At 42.9% G+C, this 12,639-nt stretch overlaps 1 protein-coding gene across 1 annotated transcript in view; it reads right to left on the bottom strand.

Moving 5' to 3' along the window:
- IRAK2 (interleukin 1 receptor associated kinase 2) overlaps positions 1–12,639 on the bottom strand; it is a 38,195-nt gene that overhangs the window by 9,608 nt on the left and 15,948 nt on the right. Inside the window, exons 4-8 of the mRNA XM_053302991.1 lie at positions 11,512–11,621; positions 8,841–9,035; positions 5,437–5,483; positions 2,861–2,975; positions 157–266 (exon numbers count right to left, since the gene is read on the bottom strand). Of these exons, the coding sequence (XP_053158966.1) occupies positions 157–266; positions 2,861–2,975; positions 5,437–5,483; positions 8,841–9,035; positions 11,512–11,621 (577 nt within the window). The remainder of the gene's footprint in view (positions 1–156; positions 267–2,860; positions 2,976–5,436; positions 5,484–8,840; positions 9,036–11,511; positions 11,622–12,639) is intronic.

Raw genomic sequence — 12,639 nt, 5'->3', positions numbered from 1 at the left:
TCTGGGCTGTGTGTGTGTATCTGTATTCTATTCAGCCACACATACAAGCTATATCAACTCAATATCTGGTCTGTGTGCAGTACACAAGCACACATACTAGAAGTGCAGCAAAGCAGCGCACATTACATACATCAAACCATAAAGTCAGCTCCCCACCTTTTCACATTTCCATGAATAATTCCCAAATTATGTAGATGTCGAATGGCTTGAACAAGTCCGATAGAGATTCTGATACGTTTCTCCCATGACAATGGCTCAGAACCATCCTGCAACAAAAAGGTAAAGGAATTCTTAATGCTTTCAAAGACGGTGTGATCATCAACGTGCCTACCTCTGTGACAGGTATCAACAAAACTCTCCACTGGAAATTCTCCAACAGATAATTGAATATCATGCTGTTCAAAGCAAGAACTAATCAATTACCAAGCATACAAGAATAATTCCCCTTCTTTTAAAAAAATTAACAAAACACGGTTGATTCTGTACTCTATTTAAAATGGCCACCATTGATGTCCAGTAAAAACTGCACGTAGTATACTATTACTACAATACTACTTTTCAACCAAAAAGTAGCATAGTGATACATTAGTATAGAAGCCACATTATACCCAATAAAAAGGTACAGGTCTTAATGCAAGATATTACACTACTGTTACTTTTGAACTAATTATTATGTTTCACCAAACAGAGTGGATGCCCATGCCCAAGAGACATCTGTTGGCAACATCCAGACTAATTAGTCATGATTAAGCACCATTGAAATCAATGAGATAAGTTAATAAATTCTCATTAATTTAAATGGGACTTAGTCATAACTAACTTAATCTTGATGTCGCCTATTGTGTGGTACTTGGACAATTTCCTTTGTCAGGATCTAAAGAGCTACTTTAGGTACACATAATGGTTTGGGCATGCTCAGTGGGTTTTTTTATCTTCCCACCCCCACCCGCTTTACTCAGCAGACATCCATGCTGTATCAAACTTCTGCTGAAAATGCCCTTCGTTTCAAACAAGGTTTGCCATGTAGCATGGATAAATGTAGTTTGTTATATATATCCAAGTCCAAAGCTTGCCTGGTCACACAAAAGTAGCCATGGATCCAGACTGATATTCTTAAACACAACCAGAAATTCAAAGACAGAAAGCCCACACTCTGATGGACTCATTTTGCAGCACAAAACATTTCTTAGCCTTTTAAATAGCTGATATAGATAATGTGGTTAAGGTTGTTCATTGGTTTTTCTCTGCTGCTCACAGATCAGTGACTGAAAAGCCCACGAGTCAGAAGAGGGGGAAAAGAGAGCCTCCTAACTCAATTTCTTGTAAGACATGAATCAATTCCTTTATATGATTCATTCAGTATTCTACATCAGCTCAAAGGCTCTGAGCAGCTTGCACATTCATTTAAAATCTTATCATTAAACCTTCACTCAAATACATGAAGCTTCTTGTTGGGAAGTAAGATTCCAGTAGTCTTTCTTCCTATGGCTAGTGAGTGGGGCCAGTAGGGATGAGCACAAACTGAGGTGCACAGGTTTGGCGCCATGGGGTTGGGAGCAGTGAGCACGACCTATTAAAAAAAAGAGAGCAGGTCCTTCCCTGCTCTCCGACGCAGTATGCAGCTTCCTGCTGCTGTGGTGCTTGTTCCAAGAATCCACATGTGGTGCTGGCACCCACATGGCATCCATGAACAGACGCCATGTGTGTGCCAGCACCATGCACAGTTTCTTAGGATGAGTGGTGCTGAAGCAGGAAGATGCATGTGGCAGTGTAGAGCAGGTGAGGACCTGCTCTCCTTTTCTTTTCTTTTTTTTAAATAGGTCATGCTCACTGCTCCCAAATAGTGTTCCCTCTAATTTTTCTAATCAGTGAGTGGACTGGGTTCTTCTGGGCGGCAGCATCAAGGCAGTGTGCACACATGTGCATTATTGTGTGCCACTACAGATACAACACACACACCCTCAAGTACACTCCTTCCCTTCCTGCCCCGCACACCTCCCTCTACACACACACACACTCAGTCCCTCTAGGCACACTCACTCTCACACACCCTCCCTCTAGGTACCCTCCTTTCTGAGATATGAGCCACCAAGATATAAGACCTCTGCAACTGCAAGAAAGGGCTTTGAAAGTAAGTTAAGCACTGGTGCTCCCGGCAGAAGCCTCTCTCCCAGGTTTCCCACTGGACAAAGAAGCCTTAGCCTGTAGGGAGTGGGGTGGGGGGAGGCAGAAGGGAAGAGAAGCTGCTCAGGAGCCTTCTCTGAGCAACTAAATGGGAGAATCGGCTCTCTGGCTTGCAGTGTGTGTGTGTGTGTGTAGCCGATTTCTTCGCTCTGGTCACAAGAGCTAACACAGCAGCAGCAGCAGCAGAGGGAAAGACTGCCGGCAGTTCAAGCAGCCATTGGAGCGCAGTGAGATGGTGCAGCTGATAGAATCCTCTCAGCGGGGGGCTCGAATCTTTTGCACACACGCTCACCTTAGAGTGAATAGTGTTCCCAACCCCATGGCGCCGAACTGGTTAGGTGCCAAATCTGTATATGAATCTTGGTTCATGTACATCCCACGGGGCCAGACCATCCTTCCTCTGACCCATAAGGCCACAGGACAATTGATAATCCATTCTGGTTGAGAAGAAGCAGCAAGATCCCAGTAACCGATGGTCATCTGACCTTCCCCTTATTGGTGTTCTTGTTGGGAGGGGGAAGATTCCTAGATGTCTTTGGCCTTCTGGCCCCAGTCACTGCGGTCAGGGTATCCTTCCCCTCCCCTCTACAGCTTAAAAAACAAACACAAAACTACTTTTAATGCAATGTTTTGTTAGAACTCCAATACAGTAAGCTACTCAAACTTTTTTGTTTACCTGACACTGCAGTCTGTCCATTAATGATCCATTAGGCATGTACGGATATATCAGGCAGTGAAATCCATCTTCTACAGAGAAGCCCAATAGTCGTAGAATATTCTGGTGGCAACACCTAAAGAACGTTTGGACAGTCTGGTGGTTTGAACAGGTTTGAGCATTTGAACAGTCTGCTAGTCTACTAGTCTTGTGGCTATAGGCCATATCCAGCCTCAGAGGCAAGATGCCTCTAAGTACCAGTTGCAGGAGAGCAACAGCAAGGGAGGGGGCATGCCCTCACCTCTTGCCCATGCGCTTCTCGGAGGCATGTGGTGGGCCACTGTGTGAAACAGGATGCTGGACTAGATAGGCCTTGGGCCTGATCCATCAGGGCTATTGTCATGTTCTTAAGTGAGGAATATATACATATGCATACACACACTCACACACTCTAAGTTTGTATGTGGCAAGCCCCTCCCACACAGTGCTTTACCAATTGGAGGTAACAGAGCAGAAGCACCATGGTGACTGAGCAGTGGGGATTCCATATGCAGATAGGGAGGAGGAGCCTGTGATGGGCAGGGGTCTGTGAAAAGAGGGATTGTGAGGGAGGAAAGAGCCCTTTCAGAAGAAGGAGGCTGCCACTGTACGGATTAGATGAGGAAACAAGTTCTGTTAACTCAGGGAGAGAGAGAGAGAGAGAGAAGGGAGGAGAAGAAAGACAGAGGAAGAGCAAGCAGTGGAGAGAGAAAAAGTGAAAAAGGTGGGGGAGAGAGTAGTAAGGAAGGGTGAGGGATGGGCCAGGGACTGTCAGCAGCCTGAGGAGAACCAGTGGCCATGGCAGCGGCAGCAGAACCAAGGAAGGGGCCAGTCAACCAGCACCCCTGCTGCTGCTCAGGGCTACTGAGGCCATTGGTGGAGGGAGGCAGGCAGGTGAGGGACGGGTCTGCGCCTGTCAGCATCTGGAGGGGAATGAGTGGCCATTGCGGCGGCAGCAAGGAAGGGTCTGGTCAACTGCTGCTGTTGTTCCTGTGGGGAGGAGCAGGAGCGAGGCTTGGGTGAGAGTGGGAAGGTCTTCGGGGTTAGGGGGCTGCGGCTTGGCCAATCAGCGCTGGCAACGCCACAGCCATGACCAAGGGGTGAGGGGGTTGGAAGCAACAGGATGGAGCAGGAGCGCAACTCAGATGAGAGTGGAGAGATCTCTGAGGTGAGGGGGCTGTGATGGAGGGTGGGGGGAGCAAGCAAGTACTAGCGCGCAGATGCTCTGAACAGGTTAAGTTAGTATACACATAATTTCGATACTACCAGAGTATCAGATCTTAAACTGAGTGTTTTGACACTTAGTATCACTATCTCAATTTAGTAAGTTATTATGGCCGTAATAAGAGTACTAATTTTTGGACTGTACAGATGTTACTCTCTTCTCCCCCTTTGCAAAATATGCAGTAAGTATGGTAGTAGTAGATTTAACTAAATAGATTTACTTAGTTGTGGCGGAACTGTAAATTTGCTTCTTTAAAAAATTAATAACTCATACAAATGCTAAGGATAATATAACAGAGATGGCTTATTTAGTACATGCATTTTGTTTCTTAGATTCAGACATATGAAAGCCATTGGAGGTACAAGACATTTCAGAGCTCTGCTCCTTGAATAGATAATAGAGTAACTGTTGATAATAAATTATTGTTCACTTTGTATTTGTACTTCTGGATTTTAAAATTATCATATTATTTATTCTATATCCTTTATTTCAAGAGTCTATTTGAAACTATTTGGAGATCGAGACAAACATTTCTGGCCTATTCTGACACACTGAAGAAGCATTTGAAAGCTTGCCTAAGTGCTGCAAGTCTCAGCCATTTGTCTCTTCCAGCATTCCGTTAACTGTTATCACTCATTGGATTAGTCAACATTGTCTGTTTCAACATTATGATTTTTGTGTTATTACCCTTAAGGATATTGTACACTGTATACTTACTCCTCACTTATGCTTATATTCTCTTACCATTGATATTAGAATATACGTTTACATCTCTTAGGTATTTCTCTTTTTTGTGTTTCACGACTGCATTTGGTACCTACCTTTCCCATTTTCTGTTCTTTAAAACACAGCTCAGCAGTTCACACAAAGCTGGGAAGTGTGCTTTAACTCTGGTTCACAAATCAGGATATGAAACCAGTTTTATGTCTTGGTTCCACATCCTGGTTTGTGAACCAGAGCTAAACCACAATTTCAAGCTTCACACATGAATAGGCCCCCGGTGCTATAGTCTCAAATGTGTTGCTTGTGAATTTTGTTAATGAGGTACAGAAAGCTTAAAATAATGCATTTTTATATTTGAATTGCAGACATGGAAAGCGTCAAAATGGGCCAGGATTTATATAATGTGATGTGCTTGGTTGATGGTAAAATAGCTGTATTATACAACTGGTAAATATGTGCACTTGGTTGCCTCCGGCTGCTTAAAAGTGTATGACAAAATAATTCACAGTAAGCAAAATGCAGAATATAATTCACACTAAGTCAACAGAGATCAGCCTTTCTACTTGTCCTGACCTCCTCATCCTCCATCAGCTTTTGCGCAGCTACTTACCGAAAGCAGATCTGTACTTCTGTATGAAAAAATCTTTGCGTCTCATTCTGGTATTTAAAAAAAAATATAAAAATTGAATACATTTATTACTTGTCCCAAGAGTCAGTGTCATTTAAATTATCTATCTAAATTTATTCTTGATTAATGAACAGAATTATAATGTGCAAGACATTTCAGCTTCCACCTTCTTCAGTTGCTCAAATATATATTCATTATCTTAAATATACTCATTGGAGCCTTTCCCTCAAAATGCCTGTGGTGACCAGACTCTCCTCCCTCTAAGAGTTAACCAGAAGTGAACCCTGTCTTGACTGACAGGTTGGTGAACTCCAGGGCTCAGCCAATCAGCACACCAGGAGGGTGGGACCTAGAAAGCTGTTGCCAGGAAGAAGGGAGTTCTTTGTTAGGAAGTAGCTGGGCTGGTGCTGCACAGGAGGACATGTGGCCATGGAGGTTGGCTGCAGAAGAATAACTCTGCAGATCCTTGAAAGAAAGGAGGGCAGAAAGCTTGAATTCTCATCAGGAGTTTGGTGAATTCAAGGCAAAGAGCCAGGGCTTTGGCTCCGGGAAGATTAGTTTAGAGGAAAGTTTGTTTACTCAGACTTTGCGTTAGAAGTTCTATTTCTCTAGTGTGTGCTCTTTTGCATATTCCAGATACTGTTATATTATTGTTGACCTGTAATGTAATTGAAATAAGAAACACTAGCCTATACTTAGGGCGTTGCAAAAGCCTCTAAAAAGATATTAAGCATGCATTAAGACAACCTATTTTTGTAATCCTACTAAGTATTCTTAACTGTATTTAAAGCTGAGAAAGCATCAGATGGAAGCAGTCTGTAGTAATTGAATAAAACTGGGTTTTTAAAAGTACTTTTTCTTTTTACAAGGCTCTACAAGTTGGTTTTTAACTCCAGAAAAGGGGGGGGGGCGAAAGGGGGGTGTTCTCCGGTGCAAACACATCCTCAAACGGTCAGAAGCTATCAGTTTTCTCACCACGTGTAGGCTTGAATGTGGAAGATTTTTGTACTTTTCCAAGAGCCAAATTAAGAGAGCTTTTTTCTGGGTACTCCCACCCCAAGCCCAGAGAGTTTCTGTAGACAAAAGGGGTGGTGGAGACAGCATTTTGAACCTACCAATAATACAGAATAGTTTTAGGAGGAGCCTAACCAGGCAGCTCAGCAGGGATGATTCAGCATTTCTTTCCCTCATGTAAGCTTGCTCTGAGACTAAGGCTTTAATCTGCTACAATGCCCATCATGGAAGTGATGTGACCGATATCTTACATTTGCTGCCTTCCAACTTAAATACCACATCAACATCTAAGAAATACACACACACACGGCCTTGCTAACACGACTGCCATCCCTATAGGATATAATTCCACTACTTTTAGATTTCCCTCCCGAACAAATCCAAAGCTATTTATCTAAGAGTGCTAATCCAATTTTGAAATAATTTGCACCCGTCTGTTTGATTTTTTTTCTGGACATCCAGAAATAACTGGTGGGTTCAGACTGGGGCACCTTTGCTAAACTTGGGCTTAGCCCAGACGCACAGACATTGGTGGATGATGGTAGAAGCAGCAGCAGCAGGCATGCCTAGTCTAGACATGGTAAAGCCTGGCACAATGGGAAAGGACAACAACCTACACGTGGTAGATTGTTGTCCTCATTTTGAATCCAATCACACTGGTTTGTGCTGTTTGACATTGGGAAAGGGGCACTTGTGAATCCATTCCAGACCATTTCCATAACTGAACATAAGAACACAAGAACAGCCCTGCTGGATCAGGCCCATGGCCCATCTAGTCCAGCATCCTGTTTCACACAGTGGCTCACCAGATGCCGATGGAAGCCTACAGGCAGGAGTTGAGGACATGCCCTCTCTCCTGCTGTTACTCCCCCGCAACTTGTACTCAGAGGCATCCTGCCTTTGAGGCTGGAGGTGGCCTATAGCATTCCAACTAGTAGCCTTTGATAGACCTCTCCTCCATGAAGTTATCCAAGCCCCTCTTAAAGCCATCCAGGTTGTTGGCTGTCACCACATCTTGTGGCAGAAAATTCCACAAGTTGATTATGCATTGTGTGAAAAAATACTTCCATTTGCTGGTCCTAAATTTCCCGCCAATCAATTTCATGGGATGACCGCTGGTTCTAGTGTTATGTGAGAGGGAGAAGAAACTCTCTGACCACTTTCTCCACTCCATGCATGATTTTATAGACCTCTATCATGTCTCCCTGCTTGTATTTTTTTCTAAACTAAAAAGCCCCAGGTGTTGTAGCCTTGCCTCATAAGAAAGGTGCTTTAGGCCCCTGATCATCTTGGTTGCCCTCTTCTGCACCTTTTCCAGCTCTATAGTGTCCTTTTTTAGATGTGGTGACCAGAATTGTATGCAGTACTCCAGGTGTGGCCGCACCATAGTTTTGTATAAGGGCATTATAATATTAGCAGTTTTATTTTCAATCTCCTTCCTAATGATCCCTAGCATGGAATTGGCCTTTTTCACAGCTGCTGCACATTGAGTCAACACTTTCAATGAGCCATCCACCACGACCCCAAGATCCCTCTCTTGATCAGTCACTGACAGCTCAGATCCCATCAACATATACTTGAAGTTGGGGTTTTTCATCCCAATGTGCATCACTTTACACTTGCCAACATTGAACCGCATTTGCCATTTTGTCGCCCACTCCCTTAGTTTGGAGAGATCCTTTTGGAGCTCCTCACAATCCATTTGGGATTTCACTACCTGAAAGAGTTTGGTATCATCTGTAAGTCTGGCCACCTTGCTGCTTACCCCTACTTCTAGATCATTTATGAATAAATTAAAAAGCACCGGTTCCAATACAGATCCCTGGGGGACTCCACTTCTTTCTTCCCTCTGTTGTGAAAACTCTCCATTTATCCCTGCCCTCTGTTTCCTGTCCTTCAACCAGTTAGCAATCCACATATGTACTTGTCCCCTTATCCCATGACTGCTAAATTGGAACTTTGTTGAAAGCTTTTCGGAAGTTTAGGTATACTATATCAAGTATACTATGTGTAGGAAGGCCTGGAAAGTTCTTCTTTCATATCTGCAGAGGGATGGGGAATTTGTTTAATATACCACCTATTTCAGAAGTTTCAAGTTAGTTTTCAAAACATAAAAACCAAAAAATTAAAAATGACATGAAAACATAGATAACATTCAAATTCAAACAACAGATCAGTAAAAATTCAACCAAAAGCCATCAGGGATGGAGCAGCTCTAATCCTAACAGCGAGTGAGTTCAAGAGAGAGCAATGACTTCATACGTTCCAATTAGCATCTACTGTAGGAATCCAGTGGCACCCCCTGCCTCTGATAAGTGTTCTAATTTAACATTCCCCTTAAATTCATGGCATAAGAGAAGAAAGATACTCACATCTTTAAGCCTTTTAACAACATACAGACTGTTGTGCTTTTGACCTTTGTAGGCATCAGCAAACATGCCTTCATGAATTCGGTTCTCCTCAGTGAAGCCACTGGTGGCAGCTTCCACTGCACTCCGAGTCCATAAAAGGCTCTCACTGAGGACGTTAGGAAGAGTTTCCTGGTGAGGAATGGAAGAACTGCAGGGCTAGGGATTTCAGAGAGAAAAAGATGCAATATTACCCCAATGAACTGTCAGCAGAACATCAGAAATGTTACCTTCAAACACAAAGCCAAACCACAGGGCACAATTACAGCACATTTATACCTACATCCGCTCTCTGACAGACTGGTATTTTTTATTAAGCTGGTTGAATCAATATGACAGGCTTGAAGGAAAAACTAAACCTTTTGAAGCTGTAAATATTGCTTATCCCACTGTTGTGTCAAAAAGAGTTAGCCTGAAATATACTTCTATTTCAGACAGTTCTTTACTTGAGTTATGCATATAAACTTTGCTTCAACAGATATCAATTTCAGATAAAATAATGTCAAATTGTTGTATTCCAGTGTTTTCTGTATTATATTGTTTCAGACCTGGTTTTTAGTATTTATTATAATTAGCTATAAAACAGTTGCAGTTAACAGCCTGTCCAATGCTGACAAGCAAAACACTACTAGGGCTTTAAGGGGAACTTCTCCTGAACCTGAAGTTCAGTCTATTTTACTGCTCCCCTGGTTAACACAAATGGGAGATTACGAAATTGCTCTTATTTACTCAGCCCATCTCCTTCACAGGGTAGGGGTAATCTATTATAGTAATTCTCTTGGGTGTGCCTTGGAATGTGCGTCCCAGCGCCCAGCTGATTGGCTGGGTGGCGGACAGGCCTGATTGGCTGAGGCGCACCCAGGAGGATTGGTCGCCGCGGCAGTGAAAGGTCTGGCCACAGAGGCCAGAGGCAGGCCCAGGAATATGGGGGGGGGGGAGAAAGTGGGGCGGGGCAGAAGTGGTGGTGGGGAGGAGAGGCGGCTCGGCCTGGAAGTGGATACTGGGGCAGAAGGTGGGGGGGGGAGAAGAGGTAACTGCTGGCCCCATAGAGCGCACAGATGCTCTCTGCAGGGTCGGCTAGTGGTATTAAATTACTTGTTTCCCTTCATTCCTTCTTCCATGCTGGCTTTACAAATTAGGCTCTGTGCACTCACACGTTGCCTTGGTCTTTCACTCTAGCATGGGCTGGGGAGGGATGCATCCTGGCAGGAAGTCAAGAGGTGCAGCTTCCCCAATCTCTTGCTAGAGATGCACCTGATGAAAATTTGTCCGATGCAGTCTCTACAAGGCATAGTGTTTTTCCAAACACATTATAGTACATGTTCAGACAGAAATCCAACAGGTATGGCACCCATAGTAACTTGCTGCAGATGCACTGGATGGATTTCTGCCTGATGTATTCTGCCATTATCCACAGCATCCAATGAATGGGCTGCTGAAACAATGTGCCATCAATACCATGCAGTAGATCTGCATTCACACAGAACCCAGTGGTGTTCCTCAAATAACCTGCACAGGATTCTAGAAGCACTCTTAGCTCTGCAAAGTTTTCCAGGTTGGCTCAATTGCTCACACCTCAACCAAAAGTGGTATCAGCAGCTGAAGGAAGTGCAGAGAGCTGGTTCAAGTCTTTGATTCCTCCCAGATATATAAGAAGAACTTCTTTCAAACTTGAAAAATCATGCTATTAACATGAAAAATTGTATTAATAGCATATCTGCAAATGGAAGAGATTCCACAGCCAATAAGTTTCATTTCTCAATGGAGCTACATAGAGATGTAGTATTTTTTAATATTTAATATATTAATATTTTAATATTGTAGAACAGAACAATATCGGACCTCTGAAAAGTATAAGCATGCATATGTATTCAGTACTTGGTTTGGGCCCCTTTTGCAGCAATTACTGCCTCAATGCGGCGTGGCATGGATGCTATCAGCCTGTGGCACTGATGAGGTGTTATGGAAGACCAGGATGCTTCATTAGCGGCCTTCAGCTCTTCTGCATTGTTTGGTCTCATGTCTCTCATCCTTCTCTTGGCAATGCTCCATAGATTCTCTATGGGGTCAGGTCAGGCGAGTTTGCTGGCCAGTCAAGCACAGTACACTGTATACTTTTCAGAGGTCCGATATTGTTCTATTCTACAATCCTTGTCTTCTTGGTTCCATGTAATATTCTAATTTTCTGGGATTGTGGATTTGGGGTTTTCATGAGCTGTACGCCATGATCATCACAATTATAACAAATTAAGTCTTGACTTATCTCGCTTTGCATGTAATGCGTCTGTCTCATATATCAGTTTCACCTTTTAATTTGCATTACTGAAATTAATGGACTTTTGCACGATATTCTAATTTTCCGAGTTTCACCTGTATACATTTTCATTAAAAGTGCATAGATTTAGAGCATTTGCCTGGATTATGGAGCAGCAAGCCAAAGGGTGCCTCTGAAAGTGCACTCAGCCAGAAACCATGAATCCCTAATGAGCATTTCTGTATGAAATAGATGCTGTTTGCAAAACACTACATGTACACCTAAAAATCTAATTATTAATTGGCTCAGAGAGAGCCCTTTTAGATTAGAGGAACATAAAATGTGATGAATGGTAATTTCCTCCTGCCTTTACAAATTTACCTTCACACTCAATAAAACAGATGGATTTGATTGCAAAGAATGTGGAAGGTCCATGGATGTAGATGATGGAGATAGAGGAAGCATCTCAGGGGTTGCTTTTGAATCGGGATCTGAAAGTGACAAACAGTTGAAGTGAAATACATGCAGGGTGAGCTATTTATATAGCCCCGAGGGTGCACAGGAAATCAGATTTTTGTTTTGTTCTGAACGTTTGTGCCTGACAAACATCATGCAGTTAGAACTCCCTCAGCACTTTAAACTACAAGTTCCACTAAAAGAACAGATTCACTTGCACACGCTCTCCCTCAGCCTGATCGTATGCATGTTTTCTTGGAAGATAATCCCACTGAGTTTAATGGGAGCTTCTCTCAAGTAGACCTAACTAAAAGCCTCTGTCTCCTATTCTCCGGAACCAACATAGCTACTAATAATCTGAACATTTTTATAGCATTTGGGTCTTGTAGGTTAGGGCAGGAACCCCTTATAATCCAATTTTAAACCTTAGAAACCAGTACAAGGCTGCTTAGCTATTTAATCAACAGAACATGCAGAGCTATTCTGCTGGGAACCGATTTGTGGTTTATTAAATCCTGAGAACAAAAGTATCTTCAAAATAGCAAAATATGAGTGCAATGCTCAGTTATGAACATGAATATGATTAGGTCTCTCTGCAATGATCACAAAACAGGAGCCTGATCTTTTCCTGAGCATGGCATTTCTTTTCTACAAGCCTTCTGCATGTTCTTATCAGCGAAGTTATGGCTTTGATTTCCCTCTCTGCTCTTTTTAATCTACTTTTAACACAGGATTTTAGGAACATAGGAAACTGCCTTCTACTGAGTCAGACCATTGTATTGTCTACCCAGACTGGCAGTGGCTTCTCCAAGGTTGCAGGCAGGAATCTCTCTAAGCCCTATCTTGGAGATGGCAGGGAGGGAACATGGAGCCTTCTGCATGTAAGAAAGCAGGTACTCTTCCCAGAGCAGCTCCATCCCTAAAGTGAATATCTTACAGTGCTCACACTGTATCATATTTTACTGTTTTTGTTTTATTTTGTTATTATCAGCTGTCTTGACAAAAAGATGGGATTGAAATCCATGAAGTCAATAAATATTCCCCATTGATTTC

Source organism: Hemicordylus capensis, chromosome 2, assembly GCF_027244095.1.
Source record: "Hemicordylus capensis ecotype Gifberg chromosome 2, rHemCap1.1.pri, whole genome shotgun sequence".
NCBI lineage: Eukaryota > Metazoa > Chordata > Lepidosauria > Squamata > Cordylidae > Hemicordylus > Hemicordylus capensis.
The sequence above is the reverse complement of the archived record's forward strand: the minus strand, read 5'-3'. Positions and strand labels throughout refer to the sequence as shown.